Raw genomic sequence first — 22,516 nt, 5'->3', positions numbered from 1 at the left:
CACATGTAATAATGCTGATTTACAGAGTGGGTTAATAATCATGAGATCAGTTTCCACTGCTTTTCATTCCAAATGAGGTATTGTGTTACACTATTTAACAACCACATGTATTCATTTGGGGTTGCATGGTGGTGGAGTGGTCGCTCTACTGCTTCCTAATAAAGAGGCCATGGTTCTCGATCCAGTTCCTCCCTGTGTGGAGTTTACATGTTCTTGTGGGTTTCCTCTGGGTGCTCTCGTTTCCTCCCACAGCCCAAAGACATGCAGGTTAGGTGGATTGGTGATGTTAAATTGGCCCCAGTGTGTGGGTGTGCGTATGTGTGTGTGTGCCAGTGTGTTCATCCTGCGATGGACTGGCACCCTTGTCCAAGGATTCTTCCTGCGTTGCACACCCTGCTCGGGATAAAGTTGGCCTGCAAAGTGGATAGTCGTATTTATTTTTAATCTATTTAATGAACATACTGTGTATATATATATATATATATATATATATATATATAGGCTTTTTAATGACTTTAAAGAATTACATTGGGATTTAAGAAAGTGACAATTTTCAAACTATTATGGACCAAATCATTACAGTGATGGTACTATGTTTTACATTTTAAATGGAGACATCATAGGTTAGAGTTAACAATAATATGTGCTAAGGTGTGTCCTGATGTAATACTCTTTTGAAAATTTCAGTTATTTGGAGGCAAAGTCCTGACTGGCTTTAAGCTGTGCAAAGTCAATTGACTCTATTGTGTGAAATTATGTTTGTTCTTTAAATATGCATTATATTTATTATATTTTAAAAGAAGATACATTTTATTATGGAATGTTATTTGCTCTTTTCGGACTACAAAATGACAACTTCTGACTACAAAATGACAACAGATACAGCTTTTTATGAGCTTCTGCTGCAAAAACAAATGTAAAGAGGCTCTTTTTGCTGTCCGTTATCTTAACCTGCAGCTGGGTTCTAGCAGATGGCCTCCAAAACATTATCAATAGGGGATAAAGGAGAAATTTACAAATGAGCAAACAAGCCACACGCTGAACACTGATAAGACACTGAGGAACTCTACCAAAGGAACAGACATCAACTTGCACATTTTCTCTCAGAAACACACCCACCACTTGCAAATGATCATCAATGTTCATTCAGTGTGATCCAGAGCTGTTCAGTGGATAAAGAACCAACACATGCAATTCCTGTTCTTGCTACGGACAAAAAATAAATCACAGACCAGCATAATGATATGACATGCCTTGCACGCAGATATTCACGTACAACAAATCAATTAAATAGCCAGGTGCAAATTCCAAGGCACAACACAGACAGAAAGACAAAAATAATCCTGTCTAAAAACAAACCCTTCTCTCAGACAGGCACATTGTCTAGGCCTGCCAGAAGATATAAATACAGACTCACAATTCAATCCTCTTAATTTACAGTATGGCAGACTCAAGAGTCCACCTTCTTTGTAGTAAAAAAATCTGCAAGCTTTCATGACCATCTGTCTGCTAACAAGACCTTCAGTAGCACATCACTTATTCCCACAAAGCATTGCTATCACAACAGCATCCCTTGATTAGGAAAAAAAAAAAACAAAATCCAAAACACAAGGTACTTTTCTTTTTGTAAGCATTTTAACACATTTTCTTCAATAGAAAGACAGGGGTTTTAAGGACCTAGAAAAGAAAAGAGTGTTATATTAGTACAATAAATGCATCATTATTATATATTCATTTAATAGTATACTCATTTTTATTTCACCATCAGTCTTTCATTTTGACAAATTTAGCACTGCACCATAGCTACCTAACAAGTAAAGGAAAAATTGCTCTAGTTATGGAGTCTAAATAGAGTGTAGTTTAATATCAAATTACTATTGAGAAACCCCCCTTGAGGGGTGGCATGGTTGGCACAGTGGGTAGAGCTGCTGCCTTGCATTTAGGAGACCCAGATTCGATTCCCGAGTCCTCCTTGCGTGGAGTTTGCAGTGTCTGCGTCTCCGGGTGCTCCAGTTTCCTCCCACAGTCCAAAGACATGCAGGTTAGGTGCATTGGCGATGTGTGCTTGGTGTGTGTGTCCTACGGTGGGCTGGGGCTTGTTTCCTGCCTTGCTCCCTGTGTTGGCTGGGATTGGCTCCAGCAGACCCCCCATGACCCTGTAGTTAGGAGGTTGGATAATGGATGGATACTTACCATGAGAAACTTATTTTTGTGAAAGTTGTTTGCTTCACTTATCCTTCTGCAAAGGAAAACCATACATGTAAATTATGTAGACAGGACAGGGCTAAGACAGAATAGTGAGCAGGCAAGCACTTACCTTGTCACCTTCGGGAGAAGCTGTAGAAAAAAATAATGAAAAGATGTCAATTTAAGAGCAATGCCAAAATTTACCAAAATATGTGAATTTTCCATATCACCTTTGCATATTTATCACTGTATAAAAAAGTAGTAACTTGAGAACATCATATATTATAGTTGAGTATTATATATAATTACCTTTTGTAGAAAACACCCAATAAATCAGTTTGAGTAGGCCGTATGAAATAAAAGCCACAATAAACATTCCAACTGCATCTTCAATGGATGGTCCTGATGCTCCTGTGGAAATAACGACATCCTGTTTACTGAGTTTGTAAAAGTGAGTTTGAAAATTCTCACATATCTGGATTTTTACACAAAAAATACATTCCATGAGCAAAAAAGTCACACAGAACCTTGGCATATATTAGTTTAAATTACAAATAAAAAAAGATTTTTTATGATCAAATGTATGACTCTTGAAATTTACCGAAAAACGACTCACAAAAGTAACCTACAGCTTGAATAATGTAATAATATTTGAGCCTGTGCAAGCAATTTACTGAAAATTAGCAGCAGTTTGCCAAATCTTGGTCTACACTCTCATTTTTGAATTAGTTTGTAACAAATTAATTCTGTGTAGAATCCATTCATATAACAGATTGAAGGTGCACAATAACCTCCGGCAAAATATGCCTCAGGTATGTACATGACTCACACAGGATGAATTCCTTCGGTTCAACAGCATTTCACACAATGACTCCCTGACACAACTTTTCAAAGCCTCCTACATGAAAAAAGGTTAGTGCTGCCATCATGTGGACAAAGCTGGAGCTATACCAGAAAGCAATGTGTTTGCAGCAAGAGAAGACATTGTTACACATATAAAAAATAACTGACAATTAGTTTTATCATTAGTACACACACTGAAGATCAGTAACAAGGTAAAGAATTACCTTTACTGGTACACAAAATAATAAGAATTTAGCAGCATCCCACAGAGTTCAAAATGCTTATGGCTCTATTCAAACAAGATATTCTGAAAGTGACAGTAGTTCCTAAGTTTTCTTTAAAACATAGCAGTATGGTACATATATAAAAGTTAGACAAAATTAAGCAGTTTGTAGAGCTTGACCTTTAAGCATATGATACAAAAGAATTTAAAGAAACACAAGGCAGAAGACCTTAACTTGCATTTACAATGTGACAACACTTTTTACTTATCCATCTTTCCATTTCATGAACTTGCTATACTCATTACAGCATTAAAGTGAACTGGAGTCTATACTGGAAGGACCATGTGTAATTCAGGAATGAACTCTGGCCTGAAGGCAGGTTCATTGAGGAGTCTGGGGACACGTTTTATTTTTAATACTAAATCTCAATTTGCCTGAAACAGGTCCTGTTTTGCATTTTTACCTTATTATAATGTTTCTACTGATTCATCAGAATTTGCCCAAGGAGAGAGTAAAAATAAACTAAAATCAATTCAATTTACTTGAATGGTAATTACGGCCACAAGGTCAATTTTACATGTGCCAAATTAATTAATAGCATATCATTGGCAGGGGCGAAGAAGACTGGTATCCCTAGAGGGAAAACAAGCTCCAAACAAAGGGCTTCGTAGCTAGGAGTCAAGCCAGAATCCAAATGCTGTCAGGCAGTAATGCTGCCTGTTGTGCCATAGTGCAGACTTAAATAATTTATCCAGTTTTCAAAAGACCTTATCTAGTTTAGGCTTGCTTGGAGCAGATGCTCTCAGCAGCACTGAGAACAAATATTGGAGTCGATGCCAGTCCTCTAGAAAGCACAGTTAAGCATGCCTACACATACACTCACTCATGTTACGCTAATTTATAGCTGCCAATTAACATAAAAGACGCATCTTTTGAAATGTGTGAGTATATCTGAACACCCGGAGGAATGCCCACAGACACATACATAATGTACAGATTCTGCGCAAAAGGTGACTGGGCCATTATTTTATCCCAAGGCTCTACAACTGTGAAGTTTGGAGTTTTCTCTATGAACATAAGCAGCATTGGCTATTGTAATGCTTTACTATGTAGCCGTTCAAATCATTCGTTTATATCTCTACAGTTATGTTACCATAATAAAGCAATGATCATAAATAGGACTCGTATGTACAGTTGAATAATTCTAATTCAAACCTACCATACCATTTCCTAAGTCTGCTTAATCCTGAGCAGGGTTATGGGATGGGGGTAGGGGATGGTTGGAGACAGATGAAGCTCTATGGCCAATTTATTCCTGTACAATAAGAAAACAGCAAACAATGCTGTTTCAATTAACAATACATTCTTTTTTTTGTTGAAATTAAAAGTGGAATAGTCAGGCCAGTACCCCAACTCTTGAACCCATGTCCTATCCATTTCTGACAATATATAGATCAATTCAACAAAATATTAACCAAAATATAATATTCATCATACATGAAAATTTGTATGGTGGAATGTTAAAGGCCTCAGTCACAAACTCAAGGGGAAGATTTAGACATGCCCACGAGACAAGAGCTTATGCAAAGAGACTTGGAAAAGTCCTGCATGATTATGTCAGACACATTTCTCGTAGAGAGAAAGAAATGATATTCACTCATGGGTAGTTATATGTTGCGTTGTCACAATGTAATTACAAACATGGAATCAAAATTCAATGCAATATTGATGAAAAGGTAAAAGCAAAAAGAGATCAAATATGTGGACATAGCTGATATGACAGAAATGTCTGTGCAAAATGCAGATCACGCGGTACGGCAGCAGCAGCAAGCCAGCAGCTGATTGAGCAAAGAGGAGGTAAAAAAAAACTGTACAGTATGTGTTTCCCATTGTATCACTGTTTAAAAGGGGGAGTCAGAGGATCAATCACGTCTCCTTGGGGTGCATTTAGTCCCCCTCTTCACAGCATGAGCGGCAGAGATGCGAAGTGGTTGGTGCGTAGAGCGGTGGGCGGTGGAGAGGGGAATGGACAAACAAAGCAAGCAAGGGGCGAAGCCCCCTAGTTTTCTTAGAAAATAATGTATTTCCATAAATATGTAGAGCAACACTTTTCAGAAACGATCAAAGTATATCTTGGGGACAAATTACTTAATTTGTATGACTGACCAAGAACACAACTTACACAAGAGTATGCTGTACAAAAAACAGGTTGTTGTCACAAACAGAATTTAATCTTCTGTACACAAATAAAACAGAATGACCAATTATTAAGTCACGTCGTTCTTATTATAAGCATGGAGAAAAGCCAAGTAAGATTTTAGCTAAAAACACAGAGAAAGGAAATGTGGAATGCATTTCTGGAGGCTAATGATACTAACTAATATTCAGAGAAAACTGATCTGCCACAGACTGATACATTGCCTGTAGATGTGCTGGGCAGATCATTGAGGCTCACCAAAATCCAAGATACTTTGCATTTGTTGCGAGGCAAAAAGCTGTGGGTAAAGATGGCTGATGCTTGAAACTTAAAAAAATATATATATATAAACTGCTCAAAAAAATTAAAGGAACACTTTGAAAACACATCAGATCTCAATGGGAAAAAGAAATCCTCCTGGATATCTATACTGATATAGACTGGGTAATGTGTTAGAAACGAAAGGATGCCACATCGTTTGATGGAAATGAAAATGATCAACCTACAGAGCCCTGAATTCAAAGACGCCCAAAAATCAGAGTGAAAAAATTATGTGGCAGGCTAGTCCATTTTACCAAAATTTAATTGCAGCAACTCAAAATTGTACGCAGCACTTTGTATGGCCCCTGTGTTCTTGTATACATGCCTGACAACATCGGTGCATGCTTCTAATGAGATGACAGATGGTGTTGTGGGGGATCTCCTCCCAGATCTGGACCAGGGCATCACTGAGCTCCTCGACAGTCTGAGGCGCAACCTGGTGGCATTGGATGGACCAAAACATAATGTCCCAGAGGTGTTCTATTGGATTTAGGTCAGGAAAGTGTGGTGGCCAGTCAATGGTATCAATTCCTTCATCCTCCAGGAACTGCCTGCATACTCTCACCACATGAGGCCAGGAATTGTCGTGCACCAGGAGCCACTGTACCAGCATAGGGTCTGACAATGGGTCCAAGGATTTCATCCTGATACCTAATGGCAGCCAAGGTCCTTTGTCAAGCCTGTAGCGGTCTGTGTGACCCTCCATGGATATGCCTCCCCAGACAATCATTAACCCACCACCAAACTGCTCATGCTGAATGATGTTACAGGCAGCATAATGTTCTCCATGGCTTCTCCAGACCCTTTCACTTCTGTCACGTGCTCAGGGTGAACCTGCTCTCATCTGTAAAAAGCACAGGGCACCAGTGGTGCATCTGCCAATTCTGGTATTCTATGGCGAATGCCAATCGAGCTGCATGCTGCTGGGCAGTATCCCATAAGTTTCACTGACTTTATGCTATACTCTGATTAAAAAGTGTTCCTTTAATTCTTTTGAGCAGTATATATATATATATACTATATATATTTACAGTATATATATATATATATATATATATATATATATATATATATATATATATATATATATATATATATACACAGTGGTGTGAAAAACTATTTGCCCCTTCCTGATTTCTTATTCTTTTGCATGTTTGTCACACAAAATGTTTCTGATCATCAAACACATTTAACCATTAGTCAAATATAACACAAGTAAACACAAAATGCAGTTTTTAAATGATGGTTTTATTATTTAGGAGAAAAAAATCCAAACCTACATGGCCCTGTGTGAAAAGTAATTGCCCCTTGTTAAAAATAACCTAACTGTGGTGTATCACACCTGAGTTCAATTTCCGTAGCCACCCCAGGCCTGATTACTGCCACACTTGTTTCAATCAAGAAATCACTTAAATAGGAGCTGCCTGACACAGAGAAGTAGACCAAAAGCACCTCAAAAACTAGACATCATGCCAAGATCCAAAGAAATTCAGGAACAAATGAGAACAGAAGTAATTGAGATCTATCAGTCTGGTAAAGGTTATAAAGCCATTTCTAAAGCTTTGGGACTCCAGCGAACAACAGTAAGAGCCATTATCCACAAATGGCAAAAACATGGAACAGTGGTGAACTTTCCCAGGAGTAGCCGGCCGACCAAAATTACCCCAAGAGCGCAGAGACGACTCATCCGAGAGGTCACAAAAGACCCCAGGACAACGTCTAAAGAACTGCAGGCCTCACTTGCCTCAATTAAGGTCAGTGTTCACGACTCCACCATAAGAAAGAGACTGGGCAAAAACGGCCTGCATGGCAGATTTCCAAGACGCAAACCACTGTTAAACAAAAGAACATTAGGGCTCGTCTCAATTTTGCTAAGAAACATCTCAATGATTGCCAAGACTTTTGGGAAAATACCTTGTGGACTGATGAGACAAAAGTTGAACTTTTTGGGAGGCAAATGTCCCGTTACATCTGGCGTAAAAGGAACACAGCATTTCAGAAAAAGAACATCATACAAACAGTAAAATATGGTAGTGGTAGTGTGATGGTCTGGGGTTGTTTTGCTGCTTCAGGACCTGGAAGGCTTGCTGTGATAGATGGAACCATGAATTCTACTGTCTACCAAAAAATCCTGAAGGAGAATGTCCGCCCATCTGTTCGTCAACTCAAGCTGAAGCGATCTTGGGTGCTGCAACAGGACAATGACCCAAAACACACCAGCAAATCCACCTCTGAATGGCTGAAGAAAAACAAAATGAAGACTTTGGAGTGGCCTACTCAAAGTCCTGACCTGAATCCAATTGAGATGCTATGGCATGCCCTTAAAAAGGCGGTTCATGCTAGAGAACCCACAAATAAAGCTGAATTATAACAATTCTGCAAAGATGAGTGGGCCAAAATTCCTCCAGAGCGCTGTAAAAGACTCATTTCAATTTATCGCAAACGCTTGATTGCAGTTATTGCTGCTAAGGGTGGCCCAACCAGTTATTAGGTTCAGGGGGCAATTATGTTTTCACACAGGGCCATGTAGGTTTGGATTTTTTTTCTCCCTAAATAATAAAAACCATCATTTAAAAACTGCATTTTGTGTTTACTTGTGTTATATCTGACTAATGGTTAAATGTGTTTGATGATCAGAAACATTTTGTGTGACAAACATGCAAAAGAATAAGAAATCAGGAAGGGGGCAAATAGTTTTTCACACCACTGTATATATATATATATATCGTTAGAAATATTAGTAATGTTAATGCTAGCTATATTTGAGAATGCTAGAGGAGATAAGATGGTACCTCAAAGCACCCCAATGCTAAGCATTGATTACTGTGGTAAGAGTGATTCAAAACCTTTTAACTGCCCCCTTAAAGTTCAGTATCAGTAATGAATAATGACATTAAGATTCTACTGAATTTTTAATCAAAATAGTAAAGTAAATGCTCAGTTCAATAATACTACAAAATTAAACTGGATTAGTTAAAGTAAACATTTATTGTCAAACTTTGAATGAACATTTAATGTGGACTACAACCCTTCGGTATGTGAGCTTCCAAAGCAGAAAATGTTTTGAAGTTGTAGAACAGGGATATCTCTTCACTCCGCTATACAAATCTGTGTTTAGACCCAATACTTGTGCTAGGATCCAACTAATATTTTCTAGAAGTCTCTTTTCGAGTAAACAATATATATTCATATATCTATTCTTATTAGCACACAGAATCAGAAATTCTGTTGATTATTGCCAATGCTTTTTGTTATTGCTTTGGAACCACTGGCTGTTCATCATAGGCAAGAGTCAGAGATAAAGGGAATTATAAGAAAAGGAATGGAACAAAAACTATTTGTATTGAAGACATGATTCTCTTCATTACTGATCCAAACTCATTACTACCAATCATGATTAATATGTTGAATTAATTTTAAGAGATCTCTGACGTGAAAATGAATTTGAATCAGACTGTAACTTTCCTGCATATCACATTAGACTGCCTTCCTAGAACAGTGAAAGTACTTTCAGAATTTGGTAAGAACAAATGCTGGTCTGAAATAAGACTGCTGTGTCTACTTTCTTTCTGATGTTTTAATATATGTGAGGAACCATTTTATAATAGGATTTTTGTTCACATGGCTCCTATATTGCTGATTATTATTTGAAAGCATCTTAAGTCTCTTTTGAAAATGTAGTTTTGATTGTATTATTGATTAGATATGTTGCAAATATTACAATGTGGTCTTTAAGCTCAATAACGTTACATTAAAATATATAATTTAGTAACAAAATGTATATGTACCTAAAACTAATTTTAATGTTTATTTTAGCATATACTCTTAAAATAAACAATATTAACATAATATTATATTTAATTCATGCTAATGTTTTAAAAACAAGCAGTTTGTAAGAAAATAATTAAAAGTAATACTTTCAAATATTTCAAAACGACAGTCATTAACGTATTAATTAGCAAACATCTTTTCAAAATGGTGAAATGCCACACTCTGTGGCAAAAAAAAAATCCAATACAGTATACAATAATAGTTCACTCGCCTGCAACCTGAAGTACAACGGATTTCTTGCTGCTGGAACCTAGGTGAGTTATCAGACAGGAGTACTGGGTCAGATGATCTTGTGTTTCTGGTATGATGCGAATGGAACTGGTTTGAGAGAAGGTGCCTTCTATACTCTGACGGTGTCCAGAAAGTTGAGCTCCAGTCAAAAACTCTGCAGGTTCCCCATTTGCAGGTTTAGCCATCCACTTTATTTCTACATCTAGAGGGTAGTAGCCTGAAGCCTCACAGGTAAGTACAGCCTCATGGCCAGGGGCTGCCCAAAATGGTGAAGGTACTAAAGACAAACGTGGTGGTTCTGTTTGAAGACAGAAAAAACATTAATGCCTAAGTGAACTTAACGTTAAAAAAAAAAACATTTTTCAAAGTAATTAAAATCCTGACACTTAGTCTATATTTTTGTACATTTGGTTAGGATCAAACAGTTAATTGTGATCTATGTGGAGTCTGCACTTTCTTTCCTTCTACATCCCCAAACATTGAATGTGAGTGTTTGTGTACATTTGAGTGGAACATGTGATGGACTGGAATCCTGTCCAGGACTGTTTTCTGCATCATGTCCAGTGCTGCTGGAAAAGCCTCTCAATAATAATGAATTGGAATGAGCAGTTTTTGAAATGTTGCTATGTCAGGTTAAGTTGGATAAAACTTTTTATGCAACAATATAATGTAATATTTTTAGACTTTGGAATTAAAGAGAGATTAACATGGATGTGACATGCTCATTTCACACACACTACCCTCCACCAAGTAACTGAAATAGGGTCCATGTACAATGGGTTGACATTGCTACTCAAGGTGTCATCCATTTTATAGGCTGAAAAAATATATTATAGAAGTTTTATACAATCAGGTTTTAAAACAAGACATTCAATATACATTTTATTTTGCTAAGTGTGATATTACTGCTATTTTTAATTTTATTCCAGTTACACTGCTTAATAATAATATTTGTCATAATACAGTAGCATCACTTTAGATTGCTGTTCATTCAACAATATCAGTAAAATGTACTGCTGTCATCATTAAGAGTCCTACAAAATATGTTCAAAGAGTCACATCTCTTGCAAAGTTATCATGGCTTTGCCTTTTAAACATGTGAGACACCATTATAGACAATAATAATACTAATAATAATTCTTTGCATTTATATAGCACTTTTCTCACTACTCAAAGTGCTCAGCAATTGCAGGTTAAGGGCCTTGCTTAAGGGCCCAACAGAGCAGAGTCCCTATTGGCATTTGAGGGATTCGAACCAGCAACCTTCCGACTGGCAGTGTGGATCCCTAGCCTCACAGCCACCACTCTGCCACATATTTTAATACATAACCCTAGGAATGCTGGAATGTTACTTTTGCACTTAACCTGAGAACTATACCAATGGAAGCATCTGCTTTTAATAAATGTTTCTGTTCCTTCCAAGAAGTCTTTGAGGTTGAGTTTTAAATAGGTTATGATAGATTGTGCATGGGAATGAAGAGTGTAAAACCTCCACTATACAGAATGGGTTTTAAGAGCTAAAATTATAAAACAGGTTACTCAAATTCAACTCAGTTCCAACTATAGAAAGATGATTTTGTAGTTCTTTAGATTTACCATTTACCTATAATTTCCAGTTCCATGGCAACCTGAGCCAGCAGGTATGGTCGGTAGATGGTGCAAATATAGGTACCTCCATGGCGAATGGACACATTTTTGATAAGCAGTGAGGCATTCCTTGACCCATGCAGGTTGGTAATGTCAACTTCAACATCATCTTTTGTGATATATTTTTCATGCAGTTTGTCTAATTTGGCATCATAAGCCAAAAGGAGTCTCCCCTCTCCTCTGTATTGGTAGCGCCATTCAAGGGAAAATTCAGAATTCTCTTCCTCTTGTGGAAGAGTGAAACCACAATCTAGTAATACATCTTGTTTCAGCTTTGTCTGAAGAACTGGAGTGTGAGTGTAGACATTCATAACAGCTGTGAAAAAAAATGATACTTTAATCTCACTTCTCTTTATATAGGTAAGAATTTGTCATAATATAATATAATATAAAACAGAATATAATCTTCTTCTTTTGGCTGCTGTTTCCTGTTAGGGGTCACCACAGTGGATCATCTTCTTCCATATCTTTCTGTCCTCTGCATCTTGTTTTGTTACACCCATCACCTGCATGTCCTCTCTCACCACATTCATAAACCTTCTCTTAGGCCTTCCTCTTTTCCACTTACCTGGCAGCTCTATCCTTAGAATCCTTCTCCCAATATACCCAGTATCTTTCCTCTGCACATGTCCAAACCAACACAATCTCGCCTCTCTGACTTTGTCTCCCAACCGTCCAACTTGAGCTGACCCTCTAATGTACTCATTTCTAATCCTATCCATCCTCGTCACACCCAATGCAAATCTTAGCATCTTTAACTCTGCTACCTCCAGCTCTGTCTCCTGTTTTTTGGTCAGTGCCACCATCTCCAACCCTTATAACATAGCTGGTCTCACTACCGTCCTGTAGACCTTCCCTTTCACTCTTGCTGATACTCGTCTGTCACAAATCACTCCTGACACTCTTCCCCACCTACTCCACTCTGCCTGCACTCTCTTTTTCACCTCTCTTCCACCATCCCTATTACTCTGTACTGTTGATCCCAATAATATAATATAATATAATATAATATAATATAATATAATATAATATAATATAATATAATATAATATAATATAATATACAGTAATCCCTCGCTATATCGCGCTTCAACTTTCGCGGCTTCACTCTATCACGGATTTTAAATGTAAGCATATCTAAATACATATCACGGATTTTTCGCTGGTTCGTGGATTTCTGCGGACAATGGGTCTTTTAATTTATGGTACACGCTTCCTCAGTTTGTTTGCCCAGTTGATTTCATACAAGAGTCCCTATTAGCGGATGGCTGAGAAACTACCAAATCAGAGCACGTATTACATATTAAATAAAACTCCTCAATGATATACGTTCGCACATTTCAAAGCTCTAACAACCCGTATTGATTTTTGATTGTTTGCTTTTCTCTTCGCCTGACGGAGGGGGTGTAAGCAGAGGGGCTGTTTGCTTAGAAGATACGGATGCTCCTCTAAAAAATGCTGAAAAGACTACCTTCACATTGATCCCTTCACTGCGGCGGCTTTATCGCGGTGCTTCGTTTACTTAAAAGCACAACGGCCCCATTGATTTTTGTTTACTTTTCTCTCTCTCTGATATTCTCTGCTCCTGATGGCGCTCCTTTGAAGAGAAGATATGTTTGCATTCTTTTAATTGTGAGAAAGAACTGTCATTTCTGTCTTGTCATGGAGCACAGTTTAAACTTTTGACTAAAGGGTGTTATTTCATGTCTAGATGGCTCTAATCGTATTTAGAAAGTCGTAAACAGGTTTTCTATGCCCTAACTGTAAAAATATTTATAAATAAAGAATCCTACTTCGTGGAAATTCATTTATCTGTCTGGAGCGGATTAGCGCGATAAACAAGGGTTTACTGTATAACTGTGCATAGAATATTTATAAACAGTGTGAGAGAGTTTCTAAGGGCTTAAAATATATAAAAATAACCATACAAACATATGATTTCTACTTTGCAGATTTTCACCTATCGCGGGGGGGTCTGGAACGCAACCCCCACGATCGAGGAGGGGTTACTGTAATCCTCTTTAATAAAACCCCTGTGTGCGTCCAGGTGTCCGTGTGTGTCTTTTGGTGAAGTGCGCATGTGCGAGGCTCGGTGCAACACGCATGACCGGCATCGTGGACGCACACACACTGGAAGCTGAGCACACAGTGAATGGCGTAGCCGCAGTCGCGCATGATAAGCAAATAAAGGACATCATTGCTGGGGAAACCGTGGACGCACACACACTGGAAGCTGGGCACACAGTGAATGGCATAGCCGCGGCCACGCATAATAAGCAACTAAAGGACAGCATTGCTGGGGAGAGTGCTGATTGGGTAGTCGCAGCCGCGCACATAAAATCCATTGCTGGGGAGACGCCACGCATACTGCCCCGTGCATGTTTACTAACTAACTATCCACTAACAACATGCCACCCAAAAAAAAAGGACACGTCAAGTAGGACAAAAGACACAGACACTCAAATCGTATATAAGCAACATCTCCTGGAAGAACGGTCAGCTCAGCAAGTAAACATCAACAAAAGAAAGGCTGAAAGACAAAGAAAAATACGAGCAAATAGATCGATTGTAAAAAAGAAAATGAGCGTCAGAATATTCCCCGTATTGATTTGGCTCTATCCTCTACTAATTTACCCTTTACCATAAGAAGGCGACAATTTCCAGTTACATTAGCCTTTGCCATAACAATTAATAAAGCTAAAGGGCAAACCTTAGAAAAAGTTGCCATTTACTTGCCAGAACCAGTATTCAGCCACGGTCAGTTATATGTTGCATTATCAAGAGTTAGAAGTTTTCCAGATGTTGTTGTCAATGTTGTAGATGGTCCTGAACCAGAATTTTTACAAAAAATGTTGTCTATAATGAAATTTTATTGAAAAATTTCCTCAGGTAAAAAAATAAAATAAAAACATTTTCCTAAATATCTTCTTCAGATATTGTGTATTACAGATTGTTATAAAGTTTTACACTAAGGCAATATTAATTATACTTACTGTATTGTCATATACATTTCTATTTTATTTTTAATATTATTTTACTTTAGGCTTCTTGCAAAAATATTTTTAACAAAAAAATTAAGACAACAAACAGAATGAGGTCAAGGTCCCTTGCCATTTAATTTAGACTGTTCCTAATAATGTTTATGCAATACTGTTCTAGTGCCCGTTATTGTAACGGGCTTAATGTCTAGTAATATAATAAAGGAGAAGTGTCTGTGTTTTCTGTATGTCCATCCTGTTGCTATATATCTGCTGTATTCCATTGCCATGTACTATATTAAAGAAGAAAGTAAGAAGTTTAAAAGGACTGATCAGGAGAATTACATGGTTGAAATAAACAAAACTGAGGTCAAACCTGCAGAAAGTATTCAAATGACAAATTGTAATGCAAAACCAAAATTCAAAGTCTTAATTTAAGCAGGGATCTAATATCTAAGGAACAAAGAGAGAGTTGCATGTAATTGCTAGTAAGTCTATCAAATCTCTGATAATTTTGTGCTTATGAGGTGTGACCTTACATACTGTTGCTCCTGATAATATCATCAAGTCATACTCCCAGTGCATAATCAGAGTGTTACCGAGGCAACAGGCAACACAACGCTCTTAAAATGGCAGTGAACATAATGTTATTAAATTACCAACTATAAAATAAAGTCCCACACCAAAAAAAATAAGAAGAACAGGTTGTATGGGTATGAAAACCCCAGAAAAGAATTTTTAGGCTTATGCAAGACTCAAGAAAAATAAACTAAAAATGTTAATTACAACAGTATGTGATTTGTCAAAGCAGTGCTAATATTTATGATGTGCCATCTGTTAGAATGAAAAGTGCAATGAATTTTATTACTAAATGCATTATAAACTACATTCCAATAGATATTAATGCTGAATTTTACTGAGATCTACATTGATTACTATCTTAGATGGATAGCACAGATAATATAATATAATATAATATAATATAATATAATATAATATAATATAATATAATATAATATAATATAATATAATTATCTACTGGACTTAATATTTTTATATTCAGTCACCTGTGGCTTCTGTTGTCCCTACAGGTAAACGTAAAATACTGGATACAGCCAACTTGTTTTTCAAACCCTGGATGGAGGAGGATAACCAATCAGCTGTAAGGTAAGCAGGACTTGTGTCTGGACTTGTTAGAGACAGTGTCCAGTCCACCATGGCAGGATGAGGTATGAATGGGTTAATTTCACACTCTGGCTTTTCAACTGCACCAGCCACAGGTTGCAAATCTGAACTACAAAGGGTACCAGTTGAATCTGTGAAATTAAATACAAAGAGACAGTTATTATTGCAGACAAGAAACAGAATGGTCCCTTATCAACAATATCATATAAAAATGAGTTTCTGCTATTCTTCTCACCTACAATACGGTAGACCCGATTTGGATTGATGCCCACTGGAGGGTTCTGGGTATTATAAGCCAGGTTAAATCCTGTGGTTATATACAGAAAAGATTTCTCCTGGCTCATCGCAGACGGGAAGCTTCCAGCTCGACTTGATTTTTCCTCCACATACCAGCACTCAAGAGCTGGGCATCTTGCAAAGCAAAGCGGGGCTGCAGAAAGGTGCAGACCACGAACATATTATAAAATCATTATAAACTGAAACAACCACAATCAAGTTAATAATGTTCACAGTATTACTACACAATTTACAAAAACTGAAAACAAAATAACAATGATAAAGTACAGCACATGAACTTCAAGGACATTTTGTTTGAAAACTGTTCATTCCTGCTTATTTTGTCACTTCCTGTTCACCTAATGGTTCAAAAATGTAACCCAGAATTTGACCGTCTTCAGAATGTTGCTGTTAACTACACTACTCAGTATCTTGTTCTGTATTTCCCAATATTTGTACAAAATATACCCTTAATCAAAAAACCATCTACTGTGTATTCTGTGGCCAGGGCCATGGAAGAGCATCAACCCAGCAGCAGGACCAGTATCTGATCTTTTGTGTGAGGAGAAACAGGAGCAGCACTGCCAGAAGTCTACATAATGACCTCCAGCTGGCTACTGGCATGCATGTTTTTGACCAAACTGTCAAAAACAGACGCCATGAATTCTGACTCCCTCATTGTGTGTAAGAAGTGTTTGAAGACTTCTTTGATGAATTTTTGTCGTACTGATACTAACTAGCTGTTAGGTTTTATAGCTTAAGAATTGCAGCAAGTTTGAGTTTAGGTCTGAGCTCTTCACTTGTGATGATCAATTTTGCAGAATTCTCCTATAATACTTGTTCCCAAACAACTCTCCAGACTGATGTTTACTTGATTACGTTGACCTCTTCTATAAGTGACTTTGTATAAAAGTATCTGCTAGGCAAATAAATGTCAATGTAAAGATATACTCTGTACAGTCACAGTGTGTCCATGCCAGAGTACACCAGTTAACTCCCACATCCAAAAGATGTGCAAGTTAGGTTGACTCGTTACTGTAAATAAGCCTAGTATGAATGTTTATGGGTGAGTGAGTAGGCCCTACTTAGAATATCTGGCACCATGTCTTCCTGAAATTAAATAAACTTTTTCAGAAAATGAATCGCATTACATGTACCATAGGGTGGCGCAGTGGTAGCTCTGCTGCCTTACAGTAAGGAGACCTGGGTTCACAACCCGGGTCCTCCCTGCGTGGAGTTTGCAAGTTCTCCCCGTGTCTGCGTGGGTTTCCTCCCACAGTCCAAAGACATACTGTACAGGTTAGGTGCATTGGCGATCCTAAATTATCCCTAGGGTGTGTGTGTATCTGCCCTGGGGTGGGCTGGCACCCTGCCTGGGGTTTGTTTCCTGTGTTGGCTGGGATTGGCTCCCGCAGAGATAAGATATAGCGGGTTGGATGATAACTGACTGATGACATGTACCATTAGTCTTTACCTCTATTTGCATTAAATTTAAGGCCACATATCTACCTATATGAGAATTTTGCTCATGTACCCTGTTATGAATCTAAGTATATTGTATCTGTTAATGTACCCAATCAGTATTTTTGACTAATTTGATGCTTACTGTATATTTTTAATTTAAATTGTATATCTAAATTGAAAATTAGAGCAAATATTATGGAAACAGGACCTTCAGCTCATCAGACTTGTCCATCCTGTTTACAGTTTGTCTAAAATACAATTAAGTTGAGATCTGAAGCTCCCTACAATACTACTCTCCACCACACTGCTTTATGTGAAAGAAAACTGTAATATTTATATGAAATCAGCCCTTAAAAACCTTTCAACCTTATTCTTGTGTTCTTGTTAAAGAATTTATGTTAAAAAATACCTGAGCTCTACCATTCCTATTCCTTTCATAATCTGAAACACTTGTATCGCTTTGTCTCCTAAGCTCCATTTGCCTAATTTGTAAAAGGTAAAGACCATAGTCCTAAGTCCATAATTAACCTCTAGTAATGTTAAACAGGTTTCTGCTCACCATAGCTCATTGTTCTTTTTGTGTTCTCACCAATTCCATCTGTCCATCTGAACAGTGCTACATTGATCTCCCTTATACTGGAGCTAATCTTTTTAAATCCATCAACATCAGTACTTACCAAAAAAAAAAAGATATTCAATACAAGGAATACTTGTTTTGCTCATCTAGCATTTTGGTTTAGTTATACATGCAGAGACTACAGAGATCCAGAATATTTTAATAACATTAATTATTCCAAATCAATTTTATTTTTGCAAGGGACAGTGAAGGGTAAATGTAACAGAAACATTTAAATGGTGTTGAAAGTCATGGTGCATAAACACACATCAATTGTAAATTTCAGATTATCATGCAAGTTTTTTTCCAAACCTTCACAAGTATCAACCAAATACTTCATATAATAATAGCTTTAAAATCTTGCAGTTTTATGGACTTTCATTTACACGTCTGCTTAATCTAAACCAGTTGGGTCGAAAGTGATGAGCATAAAGAAGGTAACAACCAATGATGGGCTGGCTGTCTATTCAAGGGCACACTCATTCATGCAAAATCAATTTAGGGTTACAAATCAAACAAACACATACTGTACATCTTTGGAAGGTGGGATATCCTGGATACAAACTCTTGCGGACAGAGAATCGTGCAATTTTACCTGGACCGTGTAACCCAATAGGGATTTGGCTTCAGCTTTTTCAAACCCTGCCTCTGTTAAGTACTTTTGAAAGTAGAAACTGAATTCAAAGTAAAACTAAAACAACAAGCAAAAAAAAAAAAAACTGATGACAATGCCACACCTCAGTTGGGGTTGGCAGACATGATGTGGCATATCGATCTGCCAACTGTGCCAGGAGGCTGCTGAAAAAATGCCCACGATACAAAGCTGAACACGGGTGGAAGTGACAGAAAACTAATGGGCAGTAAGTTGCAACACTCTAAGGGTGCTCATCCTTTTTGTCTGAAGCTGGGATATTTAATAAAATAAAGTGCTTTGTTTTAAATCAGCTAATTTTAACTATGTATCATGTACATTTCAAGATAATGCTTCGCAAAGTTACAAAACGTACTCAAGTGTTATACACGACTATAACTTGACTGACATCTGTCAATCACACCAAAAAAAAGATAATCAGGGTAAAGTAGCAAAAAATTCCTTGAAAATCGATGTTTTTAGATATCGCATTGCTTTCATGTGTATTTATCATTGTGAAAGTTTGATTTTTGGGGAATAATCGTTGGCCTGACACAATACGACTTACACTTCACGTCGACGTATGCTAAATCGAAAGTAACATTTTGCAGGCTCCGTTGGAGGACTAATTGTGTCCCAAATTAAAAATACGGATCACTGCCTTGTCTCTCATTGTCTTCTGACGACGTAACACTACAAAGCTGACCGTTTCTATGTGAACGTGTCCCTTTGAAAATGCGGCCGCCGCGCCAGCGTCCATCGACGATTGAGTGCGCGCTCACGAGGCATGTAACTAGCTACCTACCTGCCCGCAGTGCGCGCTCTCACACCGCGACTTACTTACCCAGAAGAGCTGCCAAGCAAGCGAGCAGAGAAAGTTTGTAGATGGTGGATAATTCCGACATTGCGGGAGAGAAAGAAGAACAGTACCGAAGCAGGGAGTCGCTCGGGTGCTTTTAAATATGATGGAACTGGTTTTCCCCCCGACACTTTCACTTTCGTTTTGGTCAGACTCTCTCTCTCTTTTGTTTGGACGCCAGGTGGTGGTGGCGCTGCCAAACTTTTAGAAAGATGGGGGTTCAGTTTTACTGCCTATCAGATTAGGGAGTGGGCAACTGGGGTAGGGGGTGTGTGTTCTTTTGAAAGATAAATATAACAAAACTGGTAGGTTACCAGGAATAGAAATATGAAATCGTTTGAATAATGTTGGACATTACTACTACTAGTACTGCTACTACTAATAATAAAACAATAAGGTAATGGGGACACATTATTATATGCAGCATAGCGCAATGTTTTCCTCGCAGTGAGGGGAGGTGGTGATTGGCTCTTATCATAAAGTGCAATTTTATGTGATGTTTTATTTACGGATCAGTCAATAATCACAGCTTTTGTGTGTTTTTCCCTTATATTTGTTTTTTAGCTATGAGCAAAGGACATTGCAACCACCTTGCAATAACTGGGAAGATGAAGAAAGAGCTCCAGAAGAGTCACCTCATAATAGTAACACATTAACCTACTGTGAAACCGTACAAGTGGATGGGTAGTCTCTTCAAGCATCTCTTGCTGCTGAACCAAAAACACAGGGGTTGCCAGCCCCTCCCTTGTCCAGCTGCAGGGAGTGCATACATTTACTTACTTATGGTTAAGGTTAGGGTTTGGGGAAGTTTATCTTAATCCATCTTAAAGTCAGTTGTGTTTATCTTTTCTCAGTAAATTGATTAAAATCATTTGACTTCTGAAACCAACCATGATGGACGTGTTGGAGTCATATCAGAAGGTGTGACCAGCCCACCATTAATTGGCACTACTAGAGTGATTTTGGAGAACATGGGCTACAATTAGAACCTTATTTTTAGTTACACTGCTTCACACTGAAGTCTTGAAGTACATTTATATTTCAGTCCACACAGAAATTCCTACATAACCAATTACTTATGTCATATCTACATTCAGATTCTCTGACATAACATCCATCCATCCATTATCCAACCCTCTATATCCTATCTACAGGGTCACGAGGGTCTGCTGGAGCCAATCCCAGCCAACACAGGGCGCAAGGCAGGAAACAAACCCCAGGCATGGCGCCATCCCACCATAGTCCAAGATAATAAATTTTAAAAACATTAACAAAAATCAGAAGAAACAATTATACAGTTATTATTATTACATAACATTGCTTAGCTGTAAGTGTCTAGTGGGTGGAGCCGGACGAGGTCTTGGAGATGGATTTTTGGTTTTGCCATCAGTTTTATTTTCTCCATTCTCCAGCCAGCTGGAGTTTTGTTTTCCTCTCCTCCCTTGCTATCTGACCATAACATTTGTTTATTAAAAAGAACATTTTGTTTCTTATTTCGACTGTCTGAGACCACTTTTTATACGTAAAAATCTTTAGTGTTTTACTTTTTTCTTGTATCTCTCCATGGCTGTTATTATTGAAAAGGACTCTCAGCTACTTTCATATGTAAAGATGTGTTTTATAAAGAAATGTTGTTGTTACCGAACAGTATCAGATGAAGGTCAGATTACAATACCAAATGGAATGCCAGTCCATTGCAGGAGAGACACTTTCACTCACATTTTATTAATTTGGTATGTTTACCATCATTGTTCTGCCTAATATGAGCACAGTGAGAATGTGCAGGTTTTATAAAAATGTCAGCCTGAATGGGAATCACCCCCGGGTTGCTGAAGCTTTGAAGCAGCATATCTTACAGCTGTGTCATTGAAAACCACTGTCATTACTCATACAAGTATAACTCTAATTCTTTTAAATGCTACCTAATTATTTTTAACCATATATCTTCTAAATATGTCAGTGACATGTAATTATTTATAAAACATGGGAGACAATATTATAATAACCTGGAGTAAGTACAGTATAAAAGAACACTGTTTCAGCAACCAGAAGACCACAGACAAGGATGTGCTAGTACAGTTTATCTTATCTAAGAGACTTCTGCACTGGTGACTGCAGAGATCCTGCTCTGTCAGTATGAGTAGACAGTAGTTGCCAGCAAAACATCAGCAATGTAAGACAAATGACAGGAGGACTGATAGTTTTCCAGTTAGATTTACAGTATTTAGACTACTCATTACTAGTAGTTAAGAGGGCAAGGTCAAGAATAACTTTAATATCCCTGAGTGGGAAATTTTAATAGCAAGTGAGTTAATACTGAATAACAAAAAGAATGCAGGCCCTTGCTATTTATTTGCAAGGGTGTCAGACATGAATACTGCAATGTATAACTGCCCGTGAGTGAATATCGTTTCTTTCTCTCTACACAAACTATGTCTGACAATAGCAGTCATACAAATGAGAAATGATTGAACCGTGTGCGTGGTTGTAAATGTTTGAGATGTTGGCAGGACTTTCCCAAATCTCTTTGCATAAAGTCTTGTCTCGCGGGGCTTGAAATTTTCTCTCACGAGATTTCACTTTCAACAAACAACCAATCATTTAATTCTCATGGATGCGCCTCTTCATTGGGAAGAAACACTACTTTTCCCTAATGGCAACATGAATTAGACAATCTACAAGTCTCCGACTTAAAGTTTAAATCTGAATGATATATTTGATCTCATTTTGCAGTTACGTTATTTCTCTTAGTAATAATTTCCGTTTGTTTGCGCTAATGCGATCTTTACTATCATTTTTTTGAGACTTTCGAATTTTCGTACTTCCATTATCTCTAACCTGCTCTGCAAGTGTGTCATGCCAACGTTTTTGAGTTCTTTACGATGTGCTACTTTGTCATCTACACTTTGTCTTTTATTTCCAGCCCCAGGCGTGGTTACATCTCTTGGCACAAAGTCTCATCTCGTGGGGTGTGAAAGTGCCTCTCTTTAAAAGATCATGTCTCATTGCAGGATAAAAAGTCTCATC

The 22,516-nt window shown here is 37.7% G+C and overlaps 1 protein-coding gene across 1 annotated transcript; it reads right to left on the bottom strand.

The window, feature by feature from the left end:
* Window positions 1–941: 941 nt before the first annotated feature.
* LOC120539131 (tapasin-like) lies at window positions 942–19,650 on the bottom strand. Its single transcript, XM_039768924.1, has 9 exons — window positions 19,475–19,650; window positions 15,879–16,073; window positions 15,526–15,774; window positions 11,438–11,797; window positions 9,815–10,132; window positions 2,497–2,598; window positions 2,318–2,337; window positions 2,194–2,239; window positions 942–1,677 (listed from the first exon to the last, which is right to left on the bottom strand). The coding sequence occupies exons 1-8, from the start codon at window positions 19,533–19,535 to the stop codon at window positions 2,228–2,230; spliced, it is 1,317 nt and encodes a 438-aa protein (XP_039624858.1). The 5' UTR covers window positions 19,536–19,650; the 3' UTR covers window positions 942–1,677; window positions 2,194–2,227.
* Between the last annotated feature and the right edge of the window lie 2,866 nt (window positions 19,651–22,516).

This window comes from Polypterus senegalus, chromosome 11 (genome assembly GCF_016835505.1).
Source record: "Polypterus senegalus isolate Bchr_013 chromosome 11, ASM1683550v1, whole genome shotgun sequence".
NCBI classification, from domain to species: Eukaryota; Metazoa; Chordata; class Cladistia; order Polypteriformes; family Polypteridae; genus Polypterus; species Polypterus senegalus.
The sequence above is the reverse complement of the archived record's forward strand: the minus strand, read 5'-3'. Positions and strand labels throughout refer to the sequence as shown.